General features: G+C 42.4%; 1 protein-coding gene across 3 annotated transcripts in view; it reads right to left on the bottom strand.

The window, feature by feature from the left end:
- The window catches only part of Pura (Puratrophin-1-like), a 50,851-nt gene that overhangs the window by 20,433 nt on the left and 13,519 nt on the right, over positions 1-16,899 (bottom strand). For all 3 annotated transcript variants that reach the window (XM_070279529.1, XM_070279531.1, XM_070279530.1), the window contains exons 2-5: positions 14,941-15,702; positions 14,547-14,867; positions 1,854-1,977; positions 450-1,229 (exon numbers count right to left, since the gene is read on the bottom strand). In XM_070279529.1, the coding sequence (XP_070135630.1) occupies positions 450-1,229; positions 1,854-1,977; positions 14,547-14,867; positions 14,941-15,702 (1,987 nt within the window). The remainder of the gene's footprint in view (positions 1-449; positions 1,230-1,853; positions 1,978-14,546; positions 14,868-14,940; positions 15,703-16,899) is intronic.

Here is a 16,899-nt window from a genome sequence, read left to right as displayed (position 1 = left end):
GAATAGTTCGGGCTCACAGATTTGCATACGATCCAGCACCGGGCAGCGGAGCTCCAAAACAAATAAGACAAATCACGCCCAGAAATTGCGATAAGCTATCCGTGGACTGGTCGCTCTGTTGCAACTGAGCGTTGCAACCGTTGCAGGTGCACAGCAAAAAAATAAACAAATATTTACAACAAATAGTTAAGCTTGTTATTCAACAGATGTATCTTAATTAGCCATCTCATTTTTTTTAGCAAAAATATAAGATATTTGAGGAATTTTTAAACAAATTCCAGGGGGAGTTAAAAGAAAAAACTATTAAATATTTCTCTCTGTGCCATTTCAAATGCCTGACAAATAGCGAGCTAGATCTGAGTGGTTTTTGAACTGCCCGCGGCTGACGGGGCGCATGCGTAATGCGATATTACGTATACGCCGCTTGTGCCCGCCAGACTGCTGCTTACCCAGACTTTGGTGCTTCTCCATGCTGCCGCTGTCGCACGGCTCCTCGTCGCTATCGATGTGCGGAAATGAGTTTCCCAGACAGAAGAGGGGCAGGGCGGGGGATGTGGACGTGCCACAAGCTTCATTGTTGTTGTTGTTGTTGGTGGTGGTGCTGCTGGTGTGGCTGCTACGCTTTTTGGCCTCGATGCTGTTGGTAAGGAGCTCCTCGCCGCCACTGGAACTCGAGCTGCTGCTCCTGTCGCTCACATTGCTGTTGCCCGACGAGGTCGAGTTCATGCTGTCCTGCCGATTGGTCAGTCGGCGGAGCATGTAACGGTTGTTGAACAGTTTGTTTTTGGTAATCAAGTCGCTGCGACGCAATCCACACTTTGGTGATCCAACCAGACTGTTGCTGTTGCTATTATTGCTGCTATGATTATTGCTAATTCCACTAGCAATGCCAAGGCCCATGCAGCTATTGTTATTGTTGTTTGCCTCATCGAGCAGATCTTCACCCTGGCCGGGATGCAACTGCATCTGGAGCTCGTTCAACGACACACGCTCAATGCTGCGCTCCACGCTCACCAGCAGATTCTGCAACAGTTGGGGCAACTCGCCGCCATCTGTCGCCATTATTGCCGCTGCCGCCGTGGTCATTTCCAGCTGGAGCACACTCAGTGGCAGCTGCCGGGGATTCTCGTGGTCGATGCACTGACTCTGGACGGTCTCCTGGGGCCGAGTTGAACGCCAAAAGGCATAGAGTCGCGGTATGTCTTCCGCTTCAGGTTCAGTTGAAGTTTCTGGTTTTAAATAAAAAAATAAAATATATGATTAATATTAAGCTTAATTATTTTTTAAAGACTGTTAAAAATTTAGAAAAAAATACAAGCAGTTTCTTTAAAAAAAAAGGAAAACGGGATATGGAACAGCAACCTTCGGGTATTTTTTTGGGGGAATAATATAATAAATATCAAGCTAATTATATACTTTTTTGTTATTTATATTTAAATTTAATATATAATTTTTTTCTCTTAGTAACCATTTAAATTTAATAAAACTTCATCAGTGCTCATCAAAAAGACTTGATTTAAAAATTAAATTTCCAAAACAAATACAAAACATAATAAAAGCCTTTACCGACCGTGTAAAACGTCTCCCCCTTTTCAAGGTTAAAATTAAGTCATTAAAATACTTGAAAAATAGTCGGATATGCTGGATAATTTGTACTACTTAAGTCTCTTCGATTCTACACACATTTAAATGGCTTTCAAGCTGGGCCGTCCGCCCCATAAGTGAGTCGAGTTGGGCAAGCGATTATTTTGATTGCCGGTTGCATGCCCCCTACTGGGTGGGTAATCATAGGCATGGAAAGGGCTATGTAGTGGAATAGGTATCCATCCATCCACTGAAGGCGACCCACTTACCCAATTTGATGCAGAGATAGAGCTCCGCCGGACGAAGTGCGTGCGCGATCTCAGAGTCGCTCAGCTGCAACACAAGCGCTCCATTGGGGGTTGCCAGGGGCCAGCCGGGATGCCATAACCAGGACTGAAAGATAAGTTAGTCGGTGATTGCAGATTGAGTAACGAAATCATTTGCAAATTTTTATTATTACTTCGATTACATGTTTGGTCCGTTCAACTAAAATGCAGGCTGCAACACCCGCAAGTGTTAAGCTGCGGAAAGGAAACCAAAAACTCAAAAAAACTGAAACCAAAGCCCCTAACCAAGACTGGGTCTTGGGACTGAGACTGAGACTGGGAAAGCTGGCGTATTAAAAATGGCCTAGACTGTCCGACGTCAGAGCCGGGATATGCTTGGGATGCCTGCTGACTGTTTTCGGGGGTCTCCCCCATGTTTGTCTGCCAGTTTTCCATATCGGAGATGGCGAGTGTGGCAACAAAGTGCCCAAAAAGCGAAAAAACCCAGCCAGGCACCGCCTGGCGATGGCGATGCAAAATTATAGATAAATCATGCAAGTCAAACTTTTGGCAATTTTTGCTAATTTTTGGTTATTACCTTCAGCGTTTGACCAAGCCAACAAAAATCTGGAAACAAAAAAAACTTGAAAACTCAACGCAGATTTCACCCCTACGGGAATGTGAAATCGAATTTAAAGTCCCGCGACCGAAAAACCGAAAAAAGCTTTAAGAGCCCAGTACCCAATCCTTTGGTTTTCCTATTAATTGTTGTTCACAATGTTGCTAATTTGCCAGTTGTTCAGATTTTTTCTGCATTTGGTTTTAACTTGGCTTTGTTTTCGATTCGGTTTTCATTTTTTCTCATTTTTTTTTTCTATTTTTGGGGGAAAATAGACAGGGGAAAAAAGGTGCGCACTGGCTTGATTTATAGCGCCTTTTGACTCAACACAAAAACTTGGATATTTTATTGGTAACAAAGCGATTGGTGATTTTGATTTTTGTTTTTATTTTTTCCGCTGCACATGCCACCCAGCAAGGAGCAAAAGAGTCGGATAGACTCCAAACAAAAAGAGAGAGAAGCGAACATAAATCAATTGTTGTCGTTCCGCAGAGGGGCAGTCGTTTTTATATCAGATGGGGAGCAGAAGATGGGGTTTCGATCGCCGCCGATCGAAATCCATTCAAACAGAAAATGATCAATTTTGTCATTTGATCAAAGCCGCAGCAACGATCGCAACGCATCGTTTACAATCGATTGAACAAAATGATCATCGCCGATCAACCGAACCACACAACGACAACAGCCCAACCACTTCCTCACGCTCTTTTTTTCAAAAAAACACAATGTTTTTGAAACTGCACAGAAATTAAATATTTAAAATTTTGAATAAAATAAAAAAATATTTGAAAGATTGAATACTAAAACAGCCATTAAGCTTTTTAAAGAGATTAGTGATCTTATGTATCTTAAGAAGTTCTAACTAAAAATATATTAATATATTTATAATGGTTAATACAAAATTATATGTATAACTCATATATTTTTTTTGAGTGCCTTTCATGGAGGTAATATTGTATAAAACCCCTGTCGCCACATGCTAATATAATGATTTTCGTAACATTTTCCGCCTGATTGCTCCCGGCTTTGACTCTGACTTGGTGGCGGCTCCAAGCTTCAAGTTCCATTCTCAGTGTGCCGGTGTGTCGTCTCCATCTCAGACCCGATCCGCACCGATCCAAACCGTTTGGATTGGACCCATTCCGAGGGGGTTCTAAATCATTGGAATGAGTTTCAGTTTCATCGTCATTGACCCAAATGCGCGCGTCGTTCGGACGCCGCATGTCATTGTCATTTTTGTCGTATTTTTTGTTGTTTTTGGTTGCCTTTTTTTTTTTTTAATTTAATTTTTTACGAGATGATGTCGCCTACACTAAACCAACCCTCGCAGCTTGACTGCACGTGATCTTTGGATTTAACGATCGAAAAGTATTTAAAAAACTTAAGAGGGAGTTTGGAAATTTTAAACGACTGTCCGGAAAACTTTCAAGGTCAATATTGTATTTTAAGGTACATTTAAGACAAAATCTAACAAATTGATAATATATTTTAATGGTGTAGGAAGCTCTTAATGTTTTTTAAGAAAAAAGCATCCACAAACATGACCCTTAAAAATACCAGACTAGAAAAAAGGAATGCCATAAATTTCTGAAACTCTTAAATAGCAACACCGGAAAGCAAATTTCTTCCCAGAAACGAAGGGTACAAACTATTTCACCATAACCAAGATACAAATGTATCTTTTGGTTCTTGTTAGTACGTTTTTTTTTTCAATTTGTTGTGGGGCGACAAATTTCCGTTCCATTGGCGGCTTTTGGCTTTTGGTTCTTTGGGCCTTTGAGTGGCCTGGTCATAAATCTGCCGACAGATTTCGGCAAGGATTTGTCTGAATCCTGTCCCGGATCAGCGCATTTATCATTCCAATATTGTGTGTATATATATATATCTTTTTTTTTTGCCATTCCCACGCCTTTGATGTTGAAAACTAAATTACCGACCGGCAGCAAAACGAAACGAAACAAAAACCCATCAACAGGCGACGCAGTCAACGGATCGACGGGTCGGGTATATATATCTATATATATGAGTAATCAAGCCGACATGCCAGGCATTAGCATATATGCAGATATATACCCAATGGGTATGTTGTGTGTGGCCAAAAGAAACATCGGGCCTGCCGATGTATGAATGGCCGTGTCCCGGCGTGTGGCGCCCAGCCTATGGCAATTATTCAATGCGGGTGCAGTCGTACACGGATTTGGATTTGGAGTGTTTTTTTGGGGTGGGTATATCAGAGTGTATCCGAGGACTGGGACTGGGTCTGGGACTTCGACCGGGTCTGGGGACCACCGTCGGAGCCAACAAAATTACGCATGCAAAAGGCGCACAGGGCGTTGCACAAAAACAAGAAAAATATATAAAAAAAAAATACAACTCGACACACTCATAGGCACTTGGCTTGTTTTCTTAACAAATTTTAGAAGCCAACTCAACACAAAAGGCTGTAAAAATAAAAGGCACTGCTGGGTTTCATTTTATTTTTATTTTTAAATTGGCATTTGACTGGCTGGCTTGTATCAAATATTTTTCCCTATTGGTCAGGTCGACAAGACAAGCCATTCAATAATTAATTTGTTGGGAAAAAAGGGCCACACCTGGTCAAAAGCGCCGCCAGCATTCGGATAATTATCCATATGTGTAAGCCCGAAGTCCGGCCTCGAACTTTTGGATGGTTTGCCATTTTTTATGGGCTGCCGTTACTTTTGGCCAAATTATCTTCGATGGCCAACAATTGATATTCGTTGTTTGTTATTTAATTTTTAATTTGTCTGCAAAAATTAATGTTGTGGGTTGACCAATAGGAGGTGGAACTTCAATTTGTGATTCATTATTTGGTGAAAAATGGCTTTGAAATTGAATGGAAAAAAAATGCTTCTTTGTCCAGAGGAATTTTTAAAGAAAATGTTTATGTAATGCCCTCTGGGGATGTCGGATCTTTCCAGAAAGATAAAGCTTCTTTAAACGGGAATTTACAAATTACAAAAAAGATTTATTTGAAGCGAATTCAGATTCCGGAACAGCTTCAAAATAAACACACAAGGCATGCATTTTATTACCAGATATATTCTGGTGTTTAATCGGCTATTTTCGCCATTTCCTATGCGTCTGCTCCAATTGATTTCCTACTCCACATGTTTCCTGTATCGATTACCATCCTAAATGTTCCGACTTTTCTATTATTAGTTGCACCATTTCGCACTCCCACACCCCACCCAGTTTTCTTTCTTTCTTTCCAAATATTTGTGCAGCAGTGTGGCAGGAACAACGCAGCTTTGAACTTTTGCACTAACAAAGCGATTCACTTTATATTTATTGCCGTCAACGTCACATTTCCGCTTGATCTGGCGCGGAATGGCCATCAGCGGAACGTCATCGGCACCACCAACATGCACATGCAACATGCAACGCGAGGCACAGATACATTCACAGGCAGAGCCAAGACCGCCGCGTCCATGTCCGTGCCCATGCAGATGCCACATTCGATTCGGATCATTCCGGCCACACCTACAAATTGTTTGTGCTCCCCTGCCTGTGAATGTGGTTGCAAGTATGTGTGTGTGAGGGTGGAGGCGGAGGAGGAGGAGGTCTCTTAAATATATATTATATATTAAATATGCACTACTAGAAAATATATATCTACTATTTTTCCTTAACTATGAGCCTATAACCTATTCCCATCTCAGTTCTTGTAAAAATATTTTATGTCTCTAACATTTCTCTCTGTGTATTTATCTGCTGAGCTTGTGTGGGGCATATTTTTCGCCAAATACAAGGAGATGGAGAGGAGAAGGAGCCCCGGAGATGGCACCCAGAGTGAGACAAAAATAGATCAGGTCTAGGCTGTCATGGTGGCTGCACGGCCGGAATGCCACCGCTGCAATGTTCTTGGAAGCTCAGCACCACCACCACCACCCCCACATCACAGCACCACCCCCGCTGCCATCCTCAGGCAAATTATTGCAGTTTGCATTTTGGTGCAACACTTGGTGGAGGGGGCAGACATACATACATATTTTCGCTGCTGTCTGTGGCAGGAAGTTGTTGCTTATATTGGCCCTGGGATTGGGTGTTGAAATTGGAATAAGTCGCTTAAGATAACAAAGACCGTTCCGTTTCGTTTTTAAGGGTACTTCAAAGACCTACAAAAAAAAAACAGCAAAAATACTGTTGCAAGTTGCCAGTTGCAGGTTGCAGGTTGCTGTTACATCAGCACAGGCCTCTCAATTACGAGTGCAATTGGCGGGGCACGAGTAGCAAGTAACAGCAAAAACCGGTTGGCGGAGGTTCTTCTGGACCAAATGGCTGGATGGCTGGATCGGTGGATCAGTGGATGGTCGGAATGGCATTCGAGAGCCAAGTGCTGCTCCAATCAACCACTTTCAGTTCACAGCTGATCATGAACTTCGGCTAAATCAGCTGAAAACGAGTTTTTATGGCATAATAACCAAACGGCCAATGGGGCATGAAGGAAGTGAAGGAGGCAGAGGAATACTCTGGAGCGGTATCCACAACAATGATGACGATCTGATCGCTTTGTGGCCGTGTTGTTTGCTCAACTGCTGCTCTGCCGTTTCTTCTCTGGACTGGGGTAATTGAAAAAGTTGTTAGCCACATCAATTCCAAAACGGCCGTAAACTTGTTAATACATCGAACCGGCAAGAAAAGCACATTAAGTCCCCCAATAACCGTAGTAACCGATAGAATCTTCTCCATCGCCTGGGCATTTCACTTTGTTTTTCTTTTATTTGAAGGGTTTTGGGGCGATTGGCTTCAATAAGGAAGTGGAAAACGAGTAGCGCAGAAATACATATTTGTTTCGGGGGAAAAATTCTGGGAAATATTCTAAGTTGTGACCACGAAATTGTAATTGTTTGGTTCAGGGAATCGGGAATCGGGAAAAGCTAAAACCCCAAACCCAGGACGACGACAACAACGACTGAGCAAATCGAAATAAACTTTATGCACGTAAAATTTTAATGAGCACAGCACGAAGTCAATTTCAATGCTAATCCGGCGGCCAAAAGCCAGACATTGCCCGGACAAGCGGACAGACGGACACACGGACAGACGGACATTTGACCAGGAGTTTTGGGGACCACCGACTTGGCTTTTGCTGTTTCTGGTTGCCTATTGCTGTTGCAGTTGCTGTTGCTATTGTTGCACATGTGCCCTTAAGCCACAAATCACGAAGGTGGCGCGATCTGACATCCTACTCACAACCGCGGCCCTCAGGCAAGGTGTCGCTAACACTCGTAAACAAAAGTGAGGATTATCTTGGGTCGCCAGAAGAGATTCAGCTTCATAAAAATATTTTTACAGAAATTATAGGCTTTAAAAATGGTACCTAATTGGACATATTTATTAAGACCATAGGCATAGGGTTTTTAATACTCTTTCTTAAGGATCTAAGCTTCAAAAATGGTATGTCGTTGTTTTATGGCATCTGTTTTTAGGGTCTTTAAGGCCCGTAAGCCCTTGAAACCCTGCTGACTAGTGTAAGACGAGAGTTACGCTTGAACTTGACAAATGCCCAAATAACGTGATGCCGAAACAAATCCTGAAACTGAACCTGAACCGGGGGGTAATTTATTATTGAACCATTTATTAGAGCGTGTCTCTGTTGTAGTCGTGGCTCTCTTTTTGTTGCAATTGTTGCATTTTGTGTTGTGCTGCATTGGCTGGAGCTGGAGCTGGGGCTGGAGCTACGGTTGGGGTAAGAGACAACAATTGTCGCTAGGGCTTGTCAGTCATTCATGGGATGATTTGACGGCTTCGTTTGTTCGCAGCACAATTTATTGGTAACTATTTGCTTTGCCCGGAGCGTTAGTGGCATTTGAAGCAGCCGATTCCCACCACGTTCATGTCTGGCCAGAGGATTGAAAATGGAACGGTCTGGGGGATGATGAGGGGCGTTGGGTGCCTTTGTCTTGGTCTACCTGTTGGCATTGCAGGAAGCATTCACCTCCACGCAACATGCTCATAATGAGGATAATCACGATGGCGATGATGACACAAAGAGACAAAGCACATAGCCCAGGCAAAAACAAACAAATAAATGAAGGAAAAAAATAAAAATAATCAGACAGACAGAAGACACAACAACAGGAACAAAAGTATCCATATATGCATGAGTGTTTCTGTGAGCGCCGGGCCGCGCCGCTCCGCGCTGCGAGGATTCGGTGTCTGCCACTTGACGTGCCTGCCCCCAAATGCCCCAAACCCCAGACCTCAAGCTTTATGCCTCATGCCCCCATGTCGCCATTTCCCATTCCACTCTCAAGCTCAATCCCAATCCCAAGCCAAGCCGCGACTCATCCATCGCTGGCCTGCGGCTTTTGTGCTGGGTTAATTACTAAGCGAGTCACACGCGCTTGAATTATTCAAGGCTATCTTCTGGATGCATTTGTATCTATTGCCCAGATGCACAGAACAAAACCCAAAGACGTGATATCCCTTCTGACAAAAAAAATGGGGATAGAATAAAGAAATTCTCACACTTGTTCTCCCAGAATACAACAAAACAATTGGCATAGAAACTATCCTACATATTACACATATGTATTTCTTTCTGTGTGAAATATATTTTATATGTAGTACCCCTGTGGCTATAATAGCCCTCTCCCCACGTGCCTGGTAACTCAATCTATTGGCTGGCTGAGGAAAAACAGATGCATTTAGCTGCCTTTGTTTCGTTTGGGGCGACACAACGCTTATGACTAAGTATTTTATAATGAAGTGGCAAGTGTGTGGCTCCAAAAGGTGTCCAGGTAAGTAATTGTTGGCATTACGCAGCAAATTGCAGGCATTTTATAAAAAAAACAGAGTGCAAAGATATGAATGGCTATTGGACAGTCATTCCAAAGAAGTGAATATACCATAGTTTTTGTAGATCTGTGTAATTTGTTTTAAGAATATCCACATCCGAGAGCTCATTGACCCATCAAATGTTATCTTAATGCTGCCACTCATATTTCTGTCAAAATAATGGCTAAAACGACGCACACTGGGATGCATAATAAACCCATTCAGAGTGGAAGTTTATTTGAAATGTTTGCGATCATTGGCGAGTCCAGTCACATTTCATCCGTATCCTGAACAGCGACTTCCTCGCCGATCTTATAGCTATATATACACATATATATAGGAGTATGTATATGCATATATCCGCGTGATCTGTGATGCCATGCCGGCAGAGTCAGAGTCAGAGTCAATTCAAACAACACGTGTTCGAATGGCGAATGCACTCACATGAACACACATAGCCATCGAGACACTCGGACAGAGTGAGTGAATTTTACAAGTTATTTTATGCAAGCCATAAATATGCACTTTACACTTTGCACATTTATCTATCTCTTTCTAAATGTGTTTCTATCTTTGTCTGTGGCAAGTCCCCTCCCCCGATCCGAAGTCTCTAATTCTCCGTTTGTCTTTCTCTGGGCGGGCAAAAACAAATAGCAAATGTCTTGGCCAGATGCTCTTAGTTAGACCAACACAAATACTGGCCTGCCAGGGGGAGCGGGGGTGGGTGACTGGTACTGGCCATAAGACAGACATTCAGACACATTGCAGACGCCATGCTCCGGAGTCCGGACACTGGACTCCAAAGTCGAAGTAGTATTTGAGTTGGGTCCATGAGTGGCGGCCCCTAGAGCCTGCATACAAATTATGTACAAACATGTTTTCAGAAATGTTCAATTCATTATCGCTAACAAATGCCGATCATGTTGTGTTCAACACAGTTCAAAGCACTTTTCTGCAAATTATTGCACAGATCCCTGGCTCGATTGATGGCCCGTTTCAAATGCAACTCGGAAGCTCCTCCACTCACTCACTCACTCACATACTTGCATTCACCCAACTCACTACTCACTCGGGCTCTGCTAATCGTAATTGCTGTTTGGCTAAGTGATATGCTGTGTCCAGAGAATCTAAAGCACACTGAGAAAAAATTATCTGATATTTAAATAAACGGCTTAAAGGCAGGGGGACTGTTTCATGAACTTTATATTCAAAATGTCTTAATTAGTTGCAAATTCCTTTGAACTCTTAAATATTCAAATAGCCATCATTCATTTATGACCGCGTCTATTCACCCCTTAAAGTTTTTGATGAATTCCATTAAGTTTAAAAATGACTAAATAACAAATAAAAAAACACAAAAACTATAAAAGTTCAAAACTGTGTCATAAATTTAGTTAATGAGACATTTTACGCTTTAAACAAATTTTTATAGAAGTTGTTACTTTTAAGAGTCATTTTTATTTTTAGAAATAAAGTACTATTTATGGATTTTTCGTTAAGATGTTTTTAATTCCCCGAAAGCTATGAAAATATTTCTTTCGCGATTTTTTCTAAAAAATGTTTTAAGAATTAAGACATTTAAGAAATACGTTTAAGACATTTGAAAGCAAGAAAATATAAACAAATATTTTTGGTTTTAAAAGATTTTATTTTTTGGACTTAAAATTGTATTGCAATCTATAGAAAGCCAAATTTATAATAAAAAATAAATAAATTTCACTACTTCAACGACCTTTGTTGAAATTGGTTCTTCGCAGAAAATAGTTCTAACGATCTCGGTTTCTGCCTAGAAAACATTTTTAGGTTAATTTCAGATTTAAATACTCCATTAAAATTTAAACATAATTTCATAGCAAAGATCTTGATTTTTTCCCTGTGTAAAATCAAAGTTTAAATGGAATCTGTTTAGCAGACTGTACAGATCTGTTCCCCCTCAAACGCTCCCTTGGCTGAAAAACACTTAATACACAATTTCCGCTCACGGTTAAGCACTCAGAGAGAAGGAGGAGTGAGGGGGCAACTCGAAACAAAACAGAACAAAACCAGGCAAAACCCTACAAAGTACTTGCTCTACCCCAGTCCCAGTACCAGCCCGAATCCCAAGCATTTTCAATTTCAATTCCACTCTTCAGCTGCGTCTGCGCACAAAAGGCGATTTAAATTACAGAACGTGCCTCGAACGGGGCGAATGAGTACAAAATCCAAACTCGACGCAACTTCCATTCGGTATTGAGGCACAAGAGGCAGGGCACAAATTAAATAGCAATTAACATGCAGACGCAGCTGCAACTGCAGCACCAACAGAATCACTAGCAAATCAGCAGTGGCCACAGGTCAGCAGATGCCACACAGCAGAACAGATGCCACAAAGTTACGACTCCAAATCAGCGGCAAATGTGCCCGCAGAGCTGATTGATTCAAATAAGTTTATGTGGTCGGGCTAAGTGGGTCATGCCGAGCACTTTGCTTTAAAGCATTTACAACTGCCTCCCACGGATAACGGGTAGATAGACAGATGTGTCAGAGTGTGTGTGTTTGACTGCCTGCCACATGTTCCACAGTGCGTATGCGTTACGAAAATTATTATAAATTACACTGATAACCGCTGAGAGCCCAGAACCATGGACAATTCGATTTTGTTGCTGCTTAGAAGGGGCAAACTTGGCTCAGCAACCCACACTTGCCACCACTGTGTCATTGAGTTTTTAAGAAAAAAAGAAAAAAATACAAAACTCAAAGACAAAAAAACCTCTAACCACGACTTGACTGAAATAATTCTAACAAATCGCGTAGGCTGACCCGAAGGACGCTTCCGTGGTCTTTTTTGTTTTGGCCTTTGGCCGTGTGTAATAGGTATGCAAATTGCGAATGTGATTGCGACCGAGACTGAGACTTGGACTGGAAAACAATTGATTTTTAATGAATTCTGAGGTCAGGGACAGGCTAACAGCACTAAGCACTAGACACTACATTCCACACAAGTCTTTTAGATCTCGGCACTCCACAATTATTGGCCGTAAATGATAATGAACTTCACATCAACTTCACATCGCAAATAAAATGTGAAAACCAAAAAAACCAGAAATTACCTTAAACTATTTGCCGAGAAAAATCCTCTGATTTACGCTGATGTGCCGGCTATAAAGATTTTACTTCTAGGTTGTGTATATATGTGTATGTATTTAAAGCTGATTCGCACTTTTATGATTATTTCTTGCAGATTGTAAAAAGATCACACATTAAGGCACTTTTTATAACGTATTTTTCAGGCACTATCCGGGCATCACTCTCGCGATTGAGTGCGCTCGCTTTTTCCATTAATTTGCATGTTATTTCTGAGATACTTGGCACATTTCTTTCAGCAGGCAGCCTGCTAACTGCGAAACTACGAATAAATGCGAATTAAGCGATTCACGTTGCACGTTGCTGGTAGCTGGTTGCACATATATTCGTCTTCGAGTCGCATTCGAAGGGTATTATTATTGGTATTCGCCTTTTGCCGCTCACAAGACTGCGCGTCGCGAGTTCAAATCTCCATCTGACGGCCACACGACTCCGCTGTGGCAGAGACCGCTTGTTTGGGGCATAAAAGTACGCATTCGTCGGAACGAGTATCTGAAGCTAACATCGACTTCTGTTAGCTTTCTGTTAGGCGTCGACTGTTAACCGGTCTCTCTGGCAGCGCTCTCTTGCCACTTTACAAGCCTCTGTTATTTTATACCTTTTTTAACAGTGCCTGTTAACCTTTGTGGCGAAATTCTAAGTTGGTTTTTAAATTTTTGTTTCACAGAAAAAAATAATACAAACTCTTAAAATAAAAAATTGTAATTTGTAATGTTTGTATTAGTATACTTAAAAAATATACCCCAAGCTGCTGGTGAACAGTATTCCTTATGGAACTTAACATTTTTATAAGCAAAACCATCTGGAGATAAAATACCGACTGAATCTTGAATGATTAATTAAAAAATTAAGGAATGCGATCAGATTGTATGAAATCAATACCAATAATATGGCCATCAAATGAGCCATCCAAAAAAAAAGCATAAAACAAGAAAGAGGAATTCGCGGATGTGCCATGTATGCATCGAAATTAAAGACAAATGTACAAATTAAAAAAAAAAATTAAAAAAAAAAAAAAATAAACAATTTATTTGTAGATTTTAATGCCGATTTATTTAAAATCGACCCACAATTCAATCAAGGTATTCCGCTCAAGAATCGGATGTATTTTGGTAAAGATATGGCAATCGCTTGGTGCCATAAAATGGATCCTTGCATTTTTTGGATTTTTGAAGGGGGTCATCCAGAAAATTTGACAAAAAATCTAAAAATTAATTTGTTTCTAGATTTTGATGTAGATTTGTGGAGAATCGATCCACGATTCATTTAAGGTATTCCGCTTAAGAATCGGATGTATTTTGGCCAAGATATGACCAGCGCATGGGGCCATACAATGGGTTCTTGAATTTTTGTGGATTTTTGAAGGGGGTCATCCAGAAAATTTGACAAAAAATCTAAAAAATATTTTGTTTCTAGGTTTTGATGCAGATTTGTGGAGAATCGACCCACGATTCATTTAAGGTATTCCGCTTAAGAATCGGATGTATTTTGGCCAAGATAAGACCATCGCTTGGGGCCATTCAACGGGTCGTTGCATTTTTGTGGATTTTTGAAGGGGTCCATTCAGAAAATTTGACAAAAAATCTAAAAAATATTTTGTTTCTAGATTTTGATGCAGATTTGTGGAGAATCGATCCACGATTCAATCGGAATCGGATGTATTTTGGCTAAGATGTAGCTTAAGCTGCCGCCCATATAGTGGATTCATACATTTTTCATTCTTAATATCCCTGCTTAAATTTGTAGAAAAATACATTACCCTTCGACAGAGTATAACATTAAATAAGGTCCATAAAAGCTTTAGTTAAGTTTACTTAACAAACAAACAGTTCTTAATTAAGGCCTGTTAGCAAACCCCTTTGGAGGAATCGTAAACATCGTGTAACAACTCCACCCAGGTAATTTCCAGAGCTATTTTCTCCGAGAACACTTATCACATCCCTCCCAGATTTGCCTAATTTCCCCAACGATTTCTCGGCGCAGTTACCCAACAATTTCTGAATGTCGGATAGACCAAAGCAAACTATTTGGCTGCGATTAAGGTCCTCCGAATGGGAGAGCCAGCTCAAATTGCGGCTAATTTCGCTGCCGCTCGTAAATGATATATCTTTTGGCCGGATTTCGCGACTGGGTTCTGGGCCGAAACTTACCTCGCCGATTTGATGAGCCGATCGGAGTGCGGCGGCAATTTGCGCAAATTTGCATAAGAATCCCTGCTCGAAGCGGACCAAGCAGCCGTCGAATCCGCAAACGAGTCGCTCACGTGCCTGCTGGATTAAAATCGCACGCGTGCGTCCCCAGTAGACGGGATAAATGTGCGACAGATGGCTGTCAATCAGCCGGGCCAGCATGTCGTCCAATTCCGCATCCACTTCCATGTCGGCGGGTTGCTGACGTGGAACTTCGACTGGATCCGTGCTGGCGGAGGAGCAGGGACCACAGCTGGAGCTCGGGAGTTCGCTGACTTGAATCTGTGAATAAAGAAAAACATTTTTTCCAAGTGGAAATCAAAGCTGAAAACTTTCTTCAAGTGTAGCTATGTACCTCGGCTTCCATTGGGACTTCCTCCTCAGGCTCCAGCTCGACGACCGCCTGCTGGTCCTGCTCCTCAACATTGGCACTCAGGCGGCAGTCGATGGGCAGGGCATCCGTGTAGGCACTGGCGCTGCCCTCCGTCTCCTCGTCGTCCTCCCCTAGGCTCTCCTCGTCCTCCTCCTCTTCGGATTCCCTCTCTTCAATGGTCGCTGTGGCTGGCTCATTTCTGACCAGGATGATGGTAGTGGTAGTAGTGGTGGTGGTAGCGGAGCTTGTCTTGGGCTGCTGACCCGTTAAGCGCTGCCTGCACTTTTTAAGATAGCTGCGCACCCGCGACTTGCTGCGGTTCAAAGTTGCTGTTGCCGATGTTGCAGAAGTCGCGGTTGTTGTTGGGAATCGACAGCACACATAATTAGCATTCGCGGACAGCTGCTCCACCTCGGCCACCTCCTGGTCCGCCTCTTGGTCTGCCACCTCGACATCCACCTCGTCGACCTCTTCATTGCGGGCTATGGGCGCAGCTCTGGCTCCTTTCATGTCCCTGCCGTTGGTCAAGAGCTCTGGCGACTCTAGGATCTCTCCCCCAACGCCTGCCCCTGGGGGAACATCGATTTGCGTGTCATTCAGCACCGAGATCTCCGCTAATTCGCTGCTCTCTGGAATTCCAATACCAATTCGGACTGCGGCTCCTGCTCCTGCTCCTGAACCAGAAACAGAAATCGAAACAGCTGCTTCTGCTTCAGCTCGCCCTGCCTCGATGTTCGTGTCAGCCTGCAAAATGCCACAGAAAAAGAAAGAAAAAAGAAAGATAAATACTGTAGACACGTGTGGAGTTCAGAGTGCGCTCGTGTATCTGCCAGATACACAATTGCCGCATTTCAAATGGGCCAAAGTTCTTTGGCTCGGCGCATGCAATTCCCCCCAAAGAGCCGCATTAAACACAATTCGTACGGTTGCCACAGGCAACAGAGGGCGACACTGTGTCGACTACAGTGGGTCAAAATAGTAAACCGATGGGGGATTTCTATCCATAAATTCTGGAGAAAATGTTATTAAAGATAACTAACATCAATATAAAATATTTAATTATGGAAAAGGGTGAATTAATGAGAGAGATTGACCCACAAAGGTGGTTTAAAAGTTTTGTGGCTTGAGAAGAGGCTGAAAGGGTATTGCTATGAACTGTGACCTTAAACAAACTATGAAAGTCATTAGATGTCCTGAAAGTACTTCCACTTCTGCAATTTAAGTTAATTAGCAAATCAAAGTATCTGAATATTTATTGCAAGGAAATTCTGCGGCACATTCCAGGTATTGTTGCACATGCCACCATGCCGCACCATCCATCGCAGAGGCTTAAGCGGCCAGGGCTGCCTTGTTGCATGTTAAAAGTTAAACAGAAATCAATTGGGGACAGCATTGATCCGAGAGACAAGACTGGAGAGACAAGAGAGACGCAAAGGGAGTGCGGCATTGTGTGGCATTGCATGACAATCAAATGAAACGTCAAACGTTTGGTTGCCAGTTAGTTTGGCGAGGCAGCGGCAGTGGCAGCCACTGTATTTGTATCTGTATCTGGTGCCTCAGTTGTCGTTGTCATAGGTCAAGTGTAGCACAGTAGAATTCACTTTCTTTTGGGACTACACACACACACACACTCAGAGAGGGAGGCACAAATTTGCAGTGAAAGTGGATGCGATTCGGGACTGGGGGATGAGGCCTTGAAAGACTTTGGCCAAAACACACACAACACACAAAGCCTGGCATGTTAAATTTTTGGGCTGCCAGGCCGAAAACAAACAAAACCAAAATGCTCTTGGCCAACAACAATGTGACATTGTGGTGCGGTGGTGCCGGCACCTTTTCGATTTTTCTTAGTTTTCTTATTTATTTTCCACTCACTCTGGCTAATGCCTTTCCACGCCCAACCGTCTTCGGCTACTAAAGTCGCTGCGGAATTCGGCTAGC

This window comes from Drosophila bipectinata, chromosome 3L (assembly GCF_030179905.1).
Source record: "Drosophila bipectinata strain 14024-0381.07 chromosome 3L, DbipHiC1v2, whole genome shotgun sequence".
NCBI classification, from domain to species: domain Eukaryota; kingdom Metazoa; phylum Arthropoda; class Insecta; order Diptera; family Drosophilidae; genus Drosophila; species Drosophila bipectinata.
Note: the sequence above shows the minus strand (reverse complement) of the source record. Positions and strands in the feature narration are given on the sequence as shown.